The sequence below is a fragment of the Solea solea genome, chromosome 1, assembly GCF_958295425.1.
Source record: "Solea solea chromosome 1, fSolSol10.1, whole genome shotgun sequence".
In the NCBI taxonomy this organism is placed as follows: domain Eukaryota; kingdom Metazoa; phylum Chordata; class Actinopteri; order Pleuronectiformes; family Soleidae; genus Solea; species Solea solea.
This window is the reverse complement of record NC_081134.1, coordinates 34,302,425-34,318,691: the sequence shown is the minus strand read 5'-3', so window position 1 is coordinate 34,318,691 and position 16,267 is coordinate 34,302,425. Positions and strand designations below refer to the sequence as shown.

At 42.8% G+C, this 16,267-nt stretch overlaps 3 protein-coding genes across 3 annotated transcripts in view; 2 read left to right on the top strand and 1 right to left on the bottom strand.

Moving 5' to 3' along the window:
- Positions 1 to 494: 494 nt before the first annotated feature.
- Positions 495 to 5,535, bottom strand: tgif1 (TGFB-induced factor homeobox 1). Its single transcript, XM_058631774.1, has 3 exons — positions 5,178 to 5,535; positions 3,064 to 3,293; positions 495 to 2,291 (listed from the first exon to the last, which is right to left on the bottom strand). The coding sequence occupies exons 1-3, from the start codon at positions 5,191 to 5,193 to the stop codon at positions 1,623 to 1,625; spliced, it is 915 nt and encodes a 304-aa protein (XP_058487757.1). The 5' UTR covers positions 5,194 to 5,535; the 3' UTR covers positions 495 to 1,622.
- A 3,215-nt stretch (positions 5,536 to 8,750) lies between these two features.
- Positions 8,751 to 11,263, top strand: LOC131460876 (OTU domain-containing protein 1). The gene has a single exon (XM_058631749.1). It carries the CDS (start codon positions 9,111 to 9,113, stop codon positions 10,461 to 10,463), a length of 1,353 nt encoding a protein of 450 aa, XP_058487732.1. The 5' UTR covers positions 8,751 to 9,110; the 3' UTR covers positions 10,464 to 11,263.
- Positions 11,264 to 14,173: 2,910 nt separating this feature from the next.
- si:ch211-285f17.1 (sickle tail protein homolog) overlaps positions 14,174 to 16,267 on the top strand; it is a 105,251-nt gene continuing 103,157 nt past the window's right edge. The window contains exon 1 of the mRNA XM_058631684.1: positions 14,174 to 14,382. Within this exon, the coding sequence (XP_058487667.1) occupies positions 14,313 to 14,382 (70 nt within the window). The 5' untranslated portion in view covers positions 14,174 to 14,312. The remainder of the gene's footprint in view (positions 14,383 to 16,267) is intronic.

Below are 16,267 nucleotides of genomic sequence, written 5' to 3'. Positions count from 1 at the left end.
CATATTAACTGTTGGGTGTCATTTTAATAAAAGAAAATACGTTTTAGTCCTTCCTCATCAAATATGCGACACATACACCGTCCTGTAAATCTAAAACAAACCATATTTAGCCGGAACAGCGAGGCTATACTCGGCTGCAAGGTGCCTTAACATCGATTCCTCCGAGACGCAGACACACATCGAACCCTGTTGGCAAGAAACCGTTGACGTCTGCCGTTTGCCCGTGTTAATTTATGCAGGATTATGTTAATCAGACGGAGCTGTTGTAAACCTCTCACACACAGGAATGTCTCTAATGCCCCAACGGTAGCCTGTAGAAGGAGACAAACGTCAACCTATTTCTGTCCTCCCACACTCCCTCTCCTTTTCCCTGATCCTCGAGGGATACATTTGTAATCCTCGCTTAATTTGGCAGGATTTAAGAGAACACAGCCTGTGTAAATGTGTATTAGGTTTGGACGCTTTAATGAAAACGATCGGTATCAATTCAGAGATGTAGAAAAACAAAACTTTATTTGAATCCCATGTGACCCCTATTTGCCACAAACATTGCACAGTATGAAAAGAAATCACATCATTGGGCATCGTGTCACATTAACTATACACATGGTCCTATAATACATGAAATTTCTTTCTTTTTTTCTTTTTTGGTGATTTCAAAAAAATGCTGTCTTTCGTCAGGATCGGAGGAAAAAAAAACCAGCAAATGCAGAAAAAGACATCTGTAGTGTTTTAAGTTTGTTTTTTTTCCAGTCCACTGGCCGTCGTTTTTCGCTGAGTGGTGGGATGAAGGCTCAGACTAAGAACCTGCTACATTGGTCATCTGAAAAATATCCCAAATGGTGGGAACACAAGTACAAAAAAACAACAACAAACAAACAAACGAACAAAAAAACATTGTGAAGGTTTTTCTTCTCTCGCTCTCTTTTAAAATAGCTAAAAGTAAAAAGTACAAAATCAAAACTATAACTCATGAAAACACTTGACATGTACTACAGTAGTGAATAAGTTTTGTCATAGATGCCAAGAGCAAAGAATGTTTTAAGACACTGAGATGACCTTCCTCTGCCTTTTAGTGTGCAAACAAATGAGGCAGACCAATCATGAACCGATCTCTGAAATGTGAAAACAGTCGGCGTGTGTGGACCTGACCAATGCACCTGATTGGTCATGGTGTGTGTGTGTGTTTGGGGGGAGGGAAGGAGGGAGCGAGGGAGGGGGGGTTGTGTGTTATGACTCCAGCTTTCTCTAAAATGATATACAGTATCATGGACATAAGACAGGCAGCATTTCTCTGCTAACATTTTTGGTCCCTGTGTGCAAATAAGATACACATGTAGAATACATACGCATGTATATGAAATGAATAAACAACTTACAGCCAAGGCACCTCAATACAGTTTTCTTTCTCGATAAAAAAAACATCCTCATCAATTTGATTGGTATACCAAAAATAGAAATGATCAGGCTTTTCGTGTGGATTTTGTTCTGTGTTTGCGTGCAGACAAGTCACTGGACTCGAGAGGAGTTCCATAGTCGAGACACAAAGTCAAGTCTCTATTGCCGCCTCCTCCTCCTCCTCTTCTTCTTCTTCTCCTCCATCTCCTTCTTGTCGTCTCGCTTTAGGAGACCAGCTGTTTGGCTTGCAGCTCCATCTCTGCGGCCCGTTTCAGGGCCACGTCCACCAGGAGCTGGAAGCCGCTGAAGTCTTGTGTGAGGTCTGGTGGGGTGGGGGGCGGGGTGTTGAAGAGCCCGCTGCGGGGGCTCAGGTTGCCCTCCATGCCGGTGCTGCCGAGGATAGTGGTGGTGGTGGCGGTGGGGAGCGGCTGGCCGCCCGGGCCCTCGTCCTGGCACCTGAGCAGCGCCTGCGCCGACTGCAACAGCTCAGCTGCCCTGTCGCAGTTCATTCCGGGCACAGATGGGTGGGAGGCGGTCGGGCTGGCCTGCATCGCTGCAGTGACAGTGGTGTGACAGATGACAGAGGGCCGAGTGGGAAGGAGCCCCGGGGAGGGGGACGAGGAGGTCGGTGGCGGCGTGGAGGGGGAGGCGGCCTTCCTCAAGACGCCGGGCATGGCGGCTTCGAAGCTGGATGGGTGGAGGACGCGTTTGTCGTAGCTTTCGTCCGTACCGGCTGTGAGGCTGCTGTGTTTCGGGGACTGGGAGCTGTCGGAGAAGCTGTCGCCGGCCTTGCTGCCTTTCCTGGATATGGTGAACTGGTTGGGGTCTTTGCCGTCTTTCCTCAGCATCTCCGGGAGAAGTCGCCGCCGTGCGTTAATGAACCAGTTGCACACCTGGAATAGAAGATAAAAAAAAAACATCATTGGTGTGAGACAAAAAAAAAAAAAAAGGAGGGATCACATGGCTCACTTGAACTTTAAAGAAAGAAAAAATCTGCTGGTGCACTTATCCCCAGGTGCAGTTTGCACCTGTGTTTTAAAAGCACCGATCACACGCTGAGATTTTAGCATTAACAAATCCTGTTTATAGTTTCAGCTCCGACTGCAGGAATGAAAACCCAGAGCAGAGAAACTCATCACGACTCACACTGAGCGGAGCCAAACATTCACTTTCAACAGAGAGTCTCGTTTTGACATCGTAATCCTTTATTGAAAATGGCTTTCAATGAAAAATAATCTCTTTTGTCACTGCTGTAATCATGGTCATCTTTCTTCTTCCCCCCCCCCTCAGTCCACCAGGCTAGTCACAACTGGCTCACAGAGGCTTGTAGCTCTAACTATGTAAATGACTCTGCATTGTTCCCAGACAGCTGGGATGGAAAGGGGCTGGAGGGAGGGAAATTCCTGTCCAAGTGCCTCAGCCAAGCCCTCGACACACAGGGAGTGAGTTTACTCACGTTAAGTCTCACAGACTCTTAATGTTGCAACACCAAGCTGCTTTGGATGACCTTCAATGCACTGTGTGTGTCATGTTTTTGTTTGCCATCAACACAGGAAATGATTCAATCAAGCTGACACTTGCTTCCTTTCAGCTTCTACACTGATCCATTTTAAAAAGGCTTTACCGGCCGTGAGCTCACGTGGGGTTTTAAATCTCGGTCCATACCTGCAGTGTGGACAGTTGAGTCTGCTTGGAGAGGAGGGCTTTCTCCTGTTCGGAGGGGTAAGCGTTATATCGGTGCTCGTACAACCAGTCCCTGAGGATCTGCACTGACTCCTTGGGGAGATTCCCTCGCCGTTTCCTCTTCCCGCTTCCGCCCGAGCTGGACGACAGATCCAGAGGGGCGTCCACGCTGTCCTCGTCATCCGTCTCGCTCCCCGACAGCATCACCAAACCTGCACAGGCAGGCACACGAGAGAGAGAGAGAGGGAGGGGGAGAGAAAACAACAAGAGAGTGTGAGAGCGGGACAAAAGACGAAATAGGTTATCACTGTATGTCAGCCCCCACCCCACCCCACCCCCCAGTTGTCAAAGTCTTCAAGCAAATCCGCCGCAGCCATTTACCAAATGCAAGCTGTCTGGGAGGCAGCTGATGTGTCAGAAGCGAGCTGTCAAGTTCAGCCATGTGATTCATATAAGGAGCGAAGGAGGAGGAGGAGGAGGAGGCAAGGGAAGGGAGGGAGGGGGTGAGGGAGGGATGGAGAGCGAGACGTCACAAAGGCTGGTCTGATGCTGTGTCAGTTATAAAACCTGCCTCAACAAATACAATCCAGGTCTGCTGCACAGGCTGCGAGCACACCTTCTGTGTTTGGAGCGAGTGGAGCTGACCAGAGGTTTTTGTTTTGAAGAATGTGTGTGTGTGTGTGTGTGTGTGTAGGCTGTCACTTTATATTTCACATTTCAACACAGGTCCAATTAGCATCCGTCATGACCAGACTGGATTATTTTATCATGAGAGAGGATAAACCTGCTTACGACAACTGTTTTGTTTTGTATTTTTTGCTTTGATGTGATTTTTCTGCCCGTTTTCAGCCAATTATGATCTCAAATGTCACACACAATGGAGTCTAACTGACACCAGACGTGGATATCTGATCTCCCACTGGAGAATGAAACAACACAGATGCTCATATGATGATATTTAGGTCACTTACACCAGCTATGCCCTGCACCACGAGGAAAATACACACACAATACAACTACTGGGCGATTTGTGCATCAAAACCCTGGAGCTGTCTTCCTCTGCTCTGGGGGGGCAAACTCGAGTGGGAAAAGAATAAGAAAGTTCCCAAGTGTGAGCAGCCAACAGGATGAGGTAATTACGTAGGCTGGAGAGGAGAGAAAAGGAGAGGAGGAGGGGGAGGGGAGACCTGTTGCAAATCAGCGTCTCCAGACTAAACAAAAGAAGCCAGTGCTGCGTGCTTCTTTGTATGCGATTCAAAAGTTTCTCCACGCAAACTGCGCCTCCGCCATTAAACTAAGTCCTCCAGAAACACCAGCGCTCAGCAGACTGGCCTCAAAAAGTGTTTTAAGCAGACGGAGACGCTGGTTTTGTAAGTTTACACAACTTGTGACGGGGTTTCTATTGTGTGTGTGTGTGTGTGTGTGTGTGTGCTGCACCACGAGGTCCACGAAATGTAACAAGGCAACTTCCCACAATGAGGTCAGGATGGACATTAGCCCACATTTGGACGTAGACGCCTTCTTAAAAAGCGGTTTAAGGGGTTTCTACCAATGCGTACAAGAGGTGAGGGTTTTTTGTCGAAACGTGTAGTTTTAAAAAACAACAACAGTGGCGACATTTCACGCTCAGCGTCGTCGCTTTAACTTATGTTGCCACTTTTTTCCCTCCTCCTGAAACTTCGACACAACTGTAGCCTCGTTTTTTAAAAAAGATAAAAAACCAAAAACCCCTCTTTCTGTCAAAGGAAGCGGCGTTTAATGAAACTACGACGAGCTTTAAAGTTAACCTAATTACAACCGCGACACAAAAACAACACATGGCGACGCAGCCGTGTGTGTTGTGTTGTCACGGCTTCGAAATAAAGACACAAATGTTGGGACAAAATACATTTTTAAAACGGTTCAAAACGAGACAATGTCGACTTTTGACATCGCGCCAGCACATGGCAGAAAACCCCCCCTGTCACGTCTGGAAGGAAACAATAGACTGCATGGTTTGCATGTGAGGGGAACTCGCTCTGTTCGCCTCTACATAAAAAACACCATGTCTCCTCTCAAACGGGCTGATTTTGACGTTTTCTTTTTCTGCCACTTACCCTTTTTTGTCTTCATTTCCGTGCGTTAATGTGTCCCCTCGTCAAGCGCTGAAGAAAAATTGTCTCCCGTGTTGCTGCAGTGTAGTGTTTTTCTTTCTGTGCTCCACAAAATCCCCCAGCGTGTATCCGAATATTCAAAAGGGGAAAAAAAAAAAATCCTTATTCATCAAAAATTGTTCCCCCTTTCTCGCCTTCTTGTTTCTGTCTCTTCTCGTCCTTGTTTGGGGACTGGATGAGGAGGGAGAGAGAACAGGAGGGCAGGTTCTTTTCTTTCTTTCTTTCTTTTTTTTTTACCTGAGATCTCCGCGTCCTTTCGTCTCAGAGCCGTTCTCTCATTGACTGTGTTTGATCCTGAAACTGGGTGACAGCTATCTTTGACAGCTGCGTGACTCAACGCACAGAGATCCTCCCACTGTGGAGGGCAGAGGGAAAAAGCTCTGACATCAGCATGGCTTGTTCCACTGACATGGATATACAGTCGTGCTAATCTTACCTCTCTGCCGCAGCAGACCCGCGCCACCAACACCTTTTCTATGAACAAAAGACAAAACACCTCAACAGCTGCACGTATGTGATGTATTATTAATTAATTATTATGGCGTGGATTTAGGCGGGAAGACTAGAAAGAATGACGACAACAACAACAACACCACCAGGGCTGGCGGAGAGGCACTGCGGACCTCGTGGTGGTGACATACTCCACAAAATACAGTGCCAAATCACAACAATATTGCAGAATATACCTTTATTTGTGCCGATTAACTCACTGACATTTTAAAAACCCAAATTAATTGAAGTTAATTTGACTTTTTCGGTGTGATATTTTATTTTCTTACATGTGCAGACTACTCTATTCAAAATAAATAAATAATATATATATATATATTTAATGTACTATATGTGTCAATTTGACCCACGATATGCTAATACCTGCTGCATCTGTTCCCCCCCTCCCACACTCATTCACTCGCTCACTGCTGCACATTTATACTATAGCCGAATTTTTCCTTGGGTGTATGTGTGCTCATTTTCGGTCTAATTGTTTTTATTCAAAGCACATTTCCCTCTAATTAATTGCAGGGAAGAAGAAATGCGCGAGATATTGAATGGACGCTGGTGTGACGGGCGGTGGTGGTGGGGGGGGCAGCCTCCAGCCTCCCTCCGTACCAGCTGGAGGTTAGTGCAGCAGCTCAGGTTAGTGAAGACAACAGCACAGCGAAGGAAACGATCAATGTCCTCATTTGTATGCCGTACACAACCTTGCGACAGCTGCTCTAGCAACGTTTTCTCTTTTTTTTTCTTTCGTTTTTTTGAATGCGTTTGCTCCAGCAACTGTTTGTTTCGCCCTCTCTGAGGCGAAATGTCGCCTCCGTGTGTTTACACGTGGTAATGCTCCTGAATGCAACAAAGCACTTTAAAATATAATGGCAGTCTGATTCCCCCTGGTGGTAGTTTTATTTTACTGCAGTGTCACACATTTCACTGACTGAAAATGTCATCTTTAGTCTGGAGCTGAAGTTTAACATTTAGACATAATGTTTTTTGGGTTTTTATTCATCACACACTTATACAATAAATACAATATTTCAGAGTAGGCGAGTGACATCATTAATGTGTATATGTATGTGTATATATATATGTGTGTGTGTATATATATATATATATATATTTATATATATATATAAATATATACGTTTATGTATGTGTATATGTATATATGTATGTGTGTGTATGTATGTATGTATATATATATATATACATGTATACATATATATACTATGCATTTATGAAATTTAAGAACATTTGGATATATCATATTTTTACACATTACTTTTACTTATAAGTGCTGGGAATAACTTTTCATAGTACTAAAACATTTTTGCCGGTTTTGATTTCAGGTTTACAATATCACATTTGACGTATAGACAAAGGATGTGACACATATTTTAGTGGACCAAATATAAAAACACTTTTAGTTATCACATTGATCTTTAAATAAGAGGTGTTTCTTTCAAAGAGAAAAATGAAATAATGTAAAAATAGACATGACAGGGAGCCACTGCAGAGGTGATGAACAGCTACATGTGGCTCCAGAGCCGCAGGTTGCAGACCCTGATCTATACACTAATAAACATAATACATATTATTATTGAAATAATGCTATAATCCCCAGACTAAAATCCATGCAGTATTAACTATAAATTAACACACCAAAAGTAGAGCAACAATAGAATACATTTAAAATAGTTTTCTCAAAAAAGTTACATTGCAGTTATGTATCAGAAGAGGCAAAAATCATTAAAGGAAGAAGTTTAGTAAAGAATGCAACGGGTTTCATGGCATTTTTTGCCCAACATGCATTGAAAGGATTTAGCATTTCTCTTTAGTTTATTAGGTAGGCCTTTCCTTTTGTTGCCTGATTTAAATCCCTCCTAACACACTTCTTTTCCTTGTTTTTTTTTTAACACAGTGTGATATAGTTCTTATTTTACTGGCGTTTGATAACTTTTTATACGTGTTTTACTGTCTTTTATGTGTTATCTTATGTTTCTTTACCTTTTATGGATTTTAGTGTTTATGGTGCAGCACTTTTGCACGCTGTTTTGTTTGTTTCTATAAGTGCTTTATACATAAGATTGGATTGTATTCTTTGACACCTCACTGTGTGTGTGTGTGTGTGTGTGTGTGTGTGTCAGTCAGAGAAATGTCCAAGTTGTCCAAGTTTCCCAGCAGCAAAATTGCATGAAAATAACCCGATCTTACTGACAAGCCTGATCCGTGTTTTTGTAAGCGACTCGTCTGATGTCATGTCTATTTCAAGTGCTCACGTTCATAGCAAACACTAGTCATCTGACCTTTTCACTCTGAACAAGCTGAAACTGTCAGACAAATGTGTTAAAAATAGAGACCGCAGTAAGTTTGGCATCCGTGATTGGCAGAAATTTAACCACCTGGTTCCAGTCTGAGAAAGTACAGTATATCTCATACTATTACTGCCATTAAATAAAAATAATAATAATAAAAATAAGCATAATAATACGCTTGAAAACTTGTCGTCCAAATGCAGTGCACTGATTTAAATCTGTGCTATATTAAAACAGTGTAGTGTTTTATAATTATTAAGAAATGTACAGTTGACAAGAAGGCTTTGTGGAATTACTCATACAATAAATAAAGTAAGTAAGTCCATTTAATTATTTGATTTTAAAAAAGAGGGAAATCCACAATTAAACACACTGAATGATGAGTAAATCAACATTCAATTAAAAAACTTCAACCGTATTCAACAATGCTTTTACTTTGAAAGCCCTTAAACGGAAGCTGCGATACTTCTACTATTGCTACCACTAATAATAATATTACTATTATAATTATAAGTATAGTGTTTAATATGTTATTGAATGATGAGTAAACATGAATAAAAGAAAAAACATACATGAGACTAAAATATTACAAGTCGAGGGAAAGAAAGACATTTATCATAAATTATTTATAGAGTAAGTAGTACATTGCATCATGTTTATCATCTTTGCTATAATCAAAGAGAAAAAAACATCAAATTCAATACATTATTTCAACTTTGAACACGCGTAGCTGTCAAAATGCTTTTATTCTGAAAATAGTGAGCCGGAAGCTGTTGTAGCTTCCATCAGCGTTGACTTGACGGAGTGACGAAGTGAAGACAGGCTGGGTCTTGTTACAGTTTGAAGTCTAAAATTAGGGACGTACCCCAAACTGCTAATGACGCAGGAGGACTAAAGTGGACACGGGTGTCTCCGTCTCTGCGTGTGAATGGTGACAGGACCCCGGGACCATGGGAACGTCCCCTACAACTTTGCTGTTGTCGATGACATGCGGTGTATTTTTAGTTGTTGTTGTCATTCTGTCGTAAGTGCGCGGCTGCGCCGTTCAGTATAAAGGGACTCCTTGAAAATGCAGCTGTACAACAGTGCGCTCACACACTACCCGAGGTCGTCGCGCAAACTTGCGATAACTTTATCCGCCGCTTCCGAGCGACTCACTGGGACAAGCTCGACTGCTCCCTCCGACGCCGACGAACCGGGATTTACTGACCCAGACACAGACGCAACTTCAGCGGCCAACAGGGATCCAGTGAGGGAGACGTCTTCTTCCGCAAACATGCCTGCCTTTTCCTGCTACGAAGCTTCATCCCTGAGGCCGATTTACTTCACGTCCACTGCTGAGATATTGATCCGCAGACCGGATGGATCGGAAAGGTCTGTGCCTGTCCATGTCATGCGGGAGTCAAAGACCAAATCCGCCTCCACTAACTCTCATAATGGAGACAGCATCATGTGTGATGACTGTGACAGTGACGTGATTGTGGACTTGCTAGATCAGCTGAGGAATGGCACAGAGGAGATTTTCCCTGACTGTTCAGAGCTGACAGGAAACCAGTTCTTCACCAGTAACATTCGTGGACCCAGAAGAGAAGAGTTTAACGAAAGGGTGGATGATGATGTGGTTTCAGTGACTAATGTCAGGAGTAATGGATGGGCCTCAGTGCATGAACCAGAGCCTGTCACGTGCTCAGCAGCTCAGCCTGGAGTTCTGGAGGATCTGGAGGATCTTCAGGACATGAGCGAAGCTGCTCCAGCATCGGATGAGAAACGGGACTTTGAGCTCAGCGTCCTGCAGGACTCTCCTTCACAGGGATCCAAAGAGAGGGGGGAGGTCAACGACAAAGTCACCAGGTACCTGGCGGAAGTGGAGAGGCAGAACAAGTACCTGCAGGAGAGGAGCAAGTACAGGTACCACATCATTCCAGACGGCAACTGTCTGTACAGAGCCGTGTGCAAGGCCACGTTTGGGGACCAGGCGAGACACGGCGAGCTAAGAGAGCAGACGGTGCACCACATCGCCGACCACCTGGACGAGTTCAACCCCATCATTGAAGGGGACGTCGGAGAGTTCCTGATCAGTGCGGCGCAGGACGGGGCCTGGGCCGGGTACCCCGAGCTGCTGGCCATGAGTCAGATGTTGAGCGTCAACGTCTACCTGACCACGGGGGGCAGCTTGGAGAGTCCAACCGTCTCCACCATGGTGCACTACCTCGGGGAGGAGGACGCCTCCAAGCCTGCCGTGTGGCTGAGTTGGCTCAGCAACGGTCACTATGACGTGCTCTTGGACAGGTGTCTCGCCAACCCCGAGTACGAGGACTGGTGCAGACACTCGCAGATGCAGCGGAAAAGAGACGAGGAGCTGGCAAAGTCCATGGCTGCCTCCTTGTCCAAAATGTACATTGAGCAGAACGGATGTGTGTGAAAGACACGTTTGATTCTTGCTTGGTTTCTATGTCCATTTTTTGTGTCCGATGCCAATATCACAATCTTGAATTGATACCAATATCAATCTGATGCAGTTTTTATACTTCTTTGAAGCAACTTAGCTGGTTATTAGACATTTGTGCAGATGCATAAGCAGCTTTTCCCGTGTCCTTGTTACATTACGGTGATGGGTGACATCTCTTTTTTACAGCATGTTGCTTTTGCTTAATGAAGTATTTACGTCATACGTAGGGTGCAGGTTCATATCATAGGATTTTTTTTATATATCCAGTCCAGTGATTTTTGGTGATCAGTATCGGTCCAATACCGATACTGAATCCCGTATCGGCTCATCTCTGCCTTATTAAAGAACGTGTATGTTGTGTGAGAAAGGAAGTGCAGTGCACATACTTTGGATTTTGTCTGTGCCAACGTTGACAGAGTGGTGACAGCTCTTATGAAAGTGTGTTTCTTGGTTGTGGGTGAAATTCTGTTACTGTACATGCAAGTGCTATTGAGTCTGGAGTATTTATTTGCCTTTTTTGTGTGGGGGGCAGACCAGTGATTTTTCTATGCATTTTATGTCAACCTTTTCAAATACAGAGTTGTTTTGCATCTTTGTCACTAATAGTTGAATGTCTGTTTACTCTCGTTTGCACAAAGGTCCTATCAGACTAGTCCAGAGAGTTTGATTTTTTTCCAGGTCGAGGGTTGTTTTTGTGTTTTTCTATTGTTACTTTTCTTTCTAGGAATTTGACAAATATGGTGTTTTCAGAATAAAGTTTTGAAGAATCTTGATTTGCAGTGGTTTCACTTAACCCTCTCAAAAAAATGTTGGCTGACGTGCTGGTGTATCTTGTCTGTGATTGTACAGTCGTTCCGTATGCAAAATCACAATAGGGTTAACGCTTAGTGTGAGCACCCTTGGTAAATTGCTGTGGGAATAATACACAACTCCTTATATGGACTTCCTGGGTGTGTGTGTGTTTATAGGTCACATATTCAGGCTTTACAAAAAAATGACTCGTTGAGTCAAAGTTATGATTCATTTTATGTCACCAAATAGACTGTTTTTTTCTATCATTTGGTTCATAAAAACAAACCAAACATAATAATGGAAAAAATCAGGCGAAATGCTAAGGGTTAAATCACTTGTTGCTTGTAGGGTTGAAGAAATTAATCGAATTGTTATCAAAATCGCAATACTGCAATATTTCTTTCAGCCAAAATGTGTGGAAAATAAATTTTTAGATTAAATATTGTCCTGGTCTGTACACGTCACAAGACTGAATAAAACGTCTTTGTTTCTCACAGATAAATGTTGTTCAAATGAAAGTGAGAGTTGTTATGTAAAAAGTGCCACTCCCTCTCATATCACAATCACAATTTCACTCAGAATAACCACAATTAGACAGGATTAACCGCCACCAAAACCAGGAATCAGTGTATTAAACGGCATCAAAGAAGAGCAGGTATGATGTAATGTGTGCGGTCCTCATCCTCCACCGTCCCAACCCCCCCTCTGCTGTCCTAAAGTGATGTTAGGATGTTAGGAATGTATTCCATGTGCATTGCAGTGACCCTGGAGCCTGCAGCCTCCCCTCACGTCAGACTGCAGAGCTGACTGTGGTACTGGGACACAGATAAAAGGGAACCTGTCACTGTGTGGTAGAAAGAGACCTGACCTGTGCACTAGAGCAATACTGCTCTGGAGTTTAGTGCATTTGTTTTGTTTCATTCATTTACTAAGTGGAGATTGAAACAAAACACATGTGATGATGAGGTTTACTCATAAATGTTAGGCAGCTGCATCGAGAGTGACTTTTGTTTGACAAGGACATAGACACACTTTTTATTTATACAGCCTCTCCTCGTGCTGTTATATTTTCAATGACATTTAAACACACATGAAACACTCTTTAAAAACTATAGTGTATAACTTGTACGGCAACATTTCCGCAGTTTTACGACAGGACTAGTGATGGCAAGTCTGGCTCTTTTCAAAGATTTGAGCCTAATTTTGCATGAAATGAATGGTGTATGTGTTTACGTTACAAAAAAAACAACAGTTTTTAAACATTTTAATCAAACCTCTTAAAGAACAACTGAACCCAGAGTCTGCACCTAACCTAAACAACCCACTTCGGTCTGATAGTTGTGCTTGACAGAGTCCATTTTCACCACATATAAAACATGTGACAAACAAAAATCATGTTTAAGTGTGTGTATATCACCAGGATTCAGTCAGAAATCAACTTTGAATACCGTAAATATCTAATTGTGATTGCGATATGATTCACGATATCAGACGGAATGGTCATTTGTTTTTACATCATTAAAAAAATGTGATATTAAACAAAGATGTTCCCTTCAGTCTGTAGAATAAGGTCAAGACAATGATTCATCTAAAATGATATTTTTTGAGAAATATTGTGGCCTCCTGCAATTTGAAAATTGTAGTAGGCTGTGTTGTGATTTTGATGAAATTTCAATTCATTGTTTAGCCCTACATTAAACCATGAAAAGTAACTTTTCTGTTCAGGCATGCAAGTTAATAATTATATATATATATATATATATATATATATATATATATTGTGCAACAGTAAATTTGAAAATTCATGGAAACCAATAATAAAAATGAATAAATGATTTTGAGAATTCAATTTAGGGCAGCTGTGGCATAAACTTTGACACAAACAACAAAACAAAATGGGCCTATAGATAATGTGATATATGCACACACATCAGCGGTATAATTAAAACACAATTGTTTGAATGTTAATATTAGCTGTGCGGCAGTTATGGTGACTTTTATTGATGTAGTCTGTGTTGTTGTTGTTGATGTTGTTAGTAGTAGTATTATAAATGCAGGGTTAGGGTTTGGTTTTCCTGATGCTGCTCAAGATTCCAGAAGGTAACGTTACTCTGCTACTCCATCAGGGGGCGTCACAGACCCCTATATACTTTTTTTGGCAAAGTTACTGAAGAAATGTATACATATACATATTTGTTTTCTGTCCTATAATAGTGCTGATTTATACAACCCACTGCACTGAGTTAAACTGACTGCACAGTCCTCAGGTGAAGAAAGAAAAAGAAAAAAGAAGAAGAAAGAAACAGATGCAGTAAAAACACTTTAAATAAAGTTTTAATTTAATTATTTAGCCACATATTTTAATGCTCCCGGTGTTTGTAGCTGTGTGTTATGAAAGTGGACTAATTTTTTAATATGACACGAGTGTATTTTTCTACTTATTGTTCCATTATTTTTGAACGTATTCTTATTCTGATTATTAGGATTATTAGGATTATTCAGCTCTTCTCCTTGACGCTGCACAGTGGTGACGTCACCCTGCAGTCACGTGGGTGTCGGTTGAGGAAAAAAACAGAAAGTTTGTAGGGGTATTTATTTTTTTATTTTTTTATTTATTTATTTATTTATTGGCTGAGGTGGAGGGAGGGAATTGGCTGCTCCAGTGCGTCTCGTGTGGAGTGGATCAGGATCAGGTGAGAGTGGACTGAGTGGGCTGCTTCGCTGCAGTAGACTCACACTCACTCTCACACACACACACACACACACAGAGTCAGCATTATCAACAGGGACACAGCAGGAGGACAGTGAAAGTCACTGACAGACCTCCTCCTCCTCCGCCTCCTCACACACACCGGTGCGCGCGCGTGTTGTACTGGGACTGGTCCGTGTCTGTGATTTGAGCTGACGATCCACGCGCGCCACTGCCTCGGCGCCTCGGAAGTTACCGGATACTTTGTAACAGAGCCCGGGAGAAGAACGTGGGGGACGCAGCCGGTGGTCGCGCTTTGCCTGAGCTGAGAAGTGTCGGACATGTCGGGACACCGGGTGCAGTTCGCAGATCTTCCTCCGAGTGATCACAAAGGAAGTCCCAAATTTCACAGTAAGAAGAAGTAACACAAATCCCGAACCTTAAAAGTACCTAACTGTTCATGAGACCATGTAGTTGTAGTTGTTGCTTCTCTTTAGCTATGAATAATATCTGTATAGTCTTGTTATAAAGTGGTGAATATTTTTTGTTTGTCATGCAGCCAAAATAGTTTCTTCTAGAAACCTCAGCTGTCATCAGTGTTTCTCTATGATTTACAATTTCTCCAGTATCAGTATAACAAAGGTGCATTTGCAACCACAAATAAGTGGATTCTTTAACTTAACCCCTGTTACTAAAGTTAAAAATTCATTATTTGATATTGTTTTTTAACGCTATAATTATTGATATTGGTCACATGGTGGAACAGTGGCCAGCACTGTTGCCTTACAGCAAAAAGACCCAGGTTTGCAACCGAGAGCACTTTCTGTGTGGAGTTTGTTTTCAGAATTCAGAAAACTTTATTGGTCCCAGAAGGAGGCAATTCACGTGTAGCTTCCCTTACATACACAAGCATCTGTTCTCACATGCACACATTTATCCTTTATTTATTTAGAGATACAAGATCTCTTCTTCCAGAGAGACCTGGTCAAGATAGCAGCATAGGTAGACATCATTTTAGATATAAAACTTACAACAGAATATGAAAGTTAGAAGGAGGTAATTCAAGTAGAGTAAAAAAGAGAGTCTAATAAATAAAGTGCAGAAATATACAGGCCAATGTCAAGGATGTCAAGGATGTCAAGGATGTCAAGGCAGTGGGCGTCAGACAACAGAGACGTAGGAAAGAGAAGTCAAATCAACCCTGACCTGAGTTTTGTTGTCTGATAGTTGAGGCAACAAAACATGTAGACGATGTAAATTGCATGTTCTCTTCTCCTGGACACTCTGGTTTCCTCCCACAGAGGTTAACTGGACACTCAGGTGTGAATGTGAGAGTGAATGATTGTTTGTCTCCGTATGTCCCTGCGATGGACAGGTGACCTGTCCACACCTTTCACCCTATGTCAGCTGGGATTAGCGCCAGTGCCCCTGTGACCTTCATGTGGAGGATAAAGTGGTAAACTGTGACTATGTCTTATTATATGTTGTTATTTACACCTTTTTTTACCCCTCAGAAGCTTTATGTCAACATCATTGTTATTCAACTAAAAGTTCATTTCTTTAGTATTTTGTTGATACATCATTTACAATATGTGAGTGCACTGCAGTGTTGACACAAAATGCAGGTTGTACATTGTGTTCAGGACCCATTTATTTATGCGGTGCACTTTTTGTGTTTAATTTGTAATAAAACTGCTGTTTGTCGTCGCACTTTATATCGACCATAGGCTGCACTGATTTTTAAAGATCTTCCTCATCGTCTGCTCTCTTTAAGAAAACTCTTGTTTACTGTAATGCTGCATGTGTCCTGTATGTTGCTGCATGTTAATCTTCCTCATGCACACACAGTCTGTGCTGAATACGACCCTTTAACCCGAGATCCACGATCCCATTCACTCCCCGCTCAGCTGAGGTGGCAGTCGCCCTTTAGGTGCCCACTTTTCCCCTCGGGTGTCACGTGTAACACTTTCTTTCTCACGTCAGGTGCTGCTCACCTTGAAATGTCAATTTTTCACCGCGTCTCTTACGACAGTGGCTATTAAAACAACGCACCCCGTGAGTGTCTGTGCTTTTCAAGCCTAAGTGGGTTGTTTCTGAAGACGTGGGCCTCTGATCGCCTTTTTCGAAAAGGTGTGACAGTGCCTCTGCTGCGACATGCTGCAGTCTGTGCATCACAGCGTGACACACGGGGGAAGCTGAGTGCGTCTCCATGGCGACGGGAGTTGAGTGACAGCACGTGTGAGCCAGGGGCGCAGATGGAAAATTGCCAGTTTGCGGCAAAGTCCTCCCGGCAGGG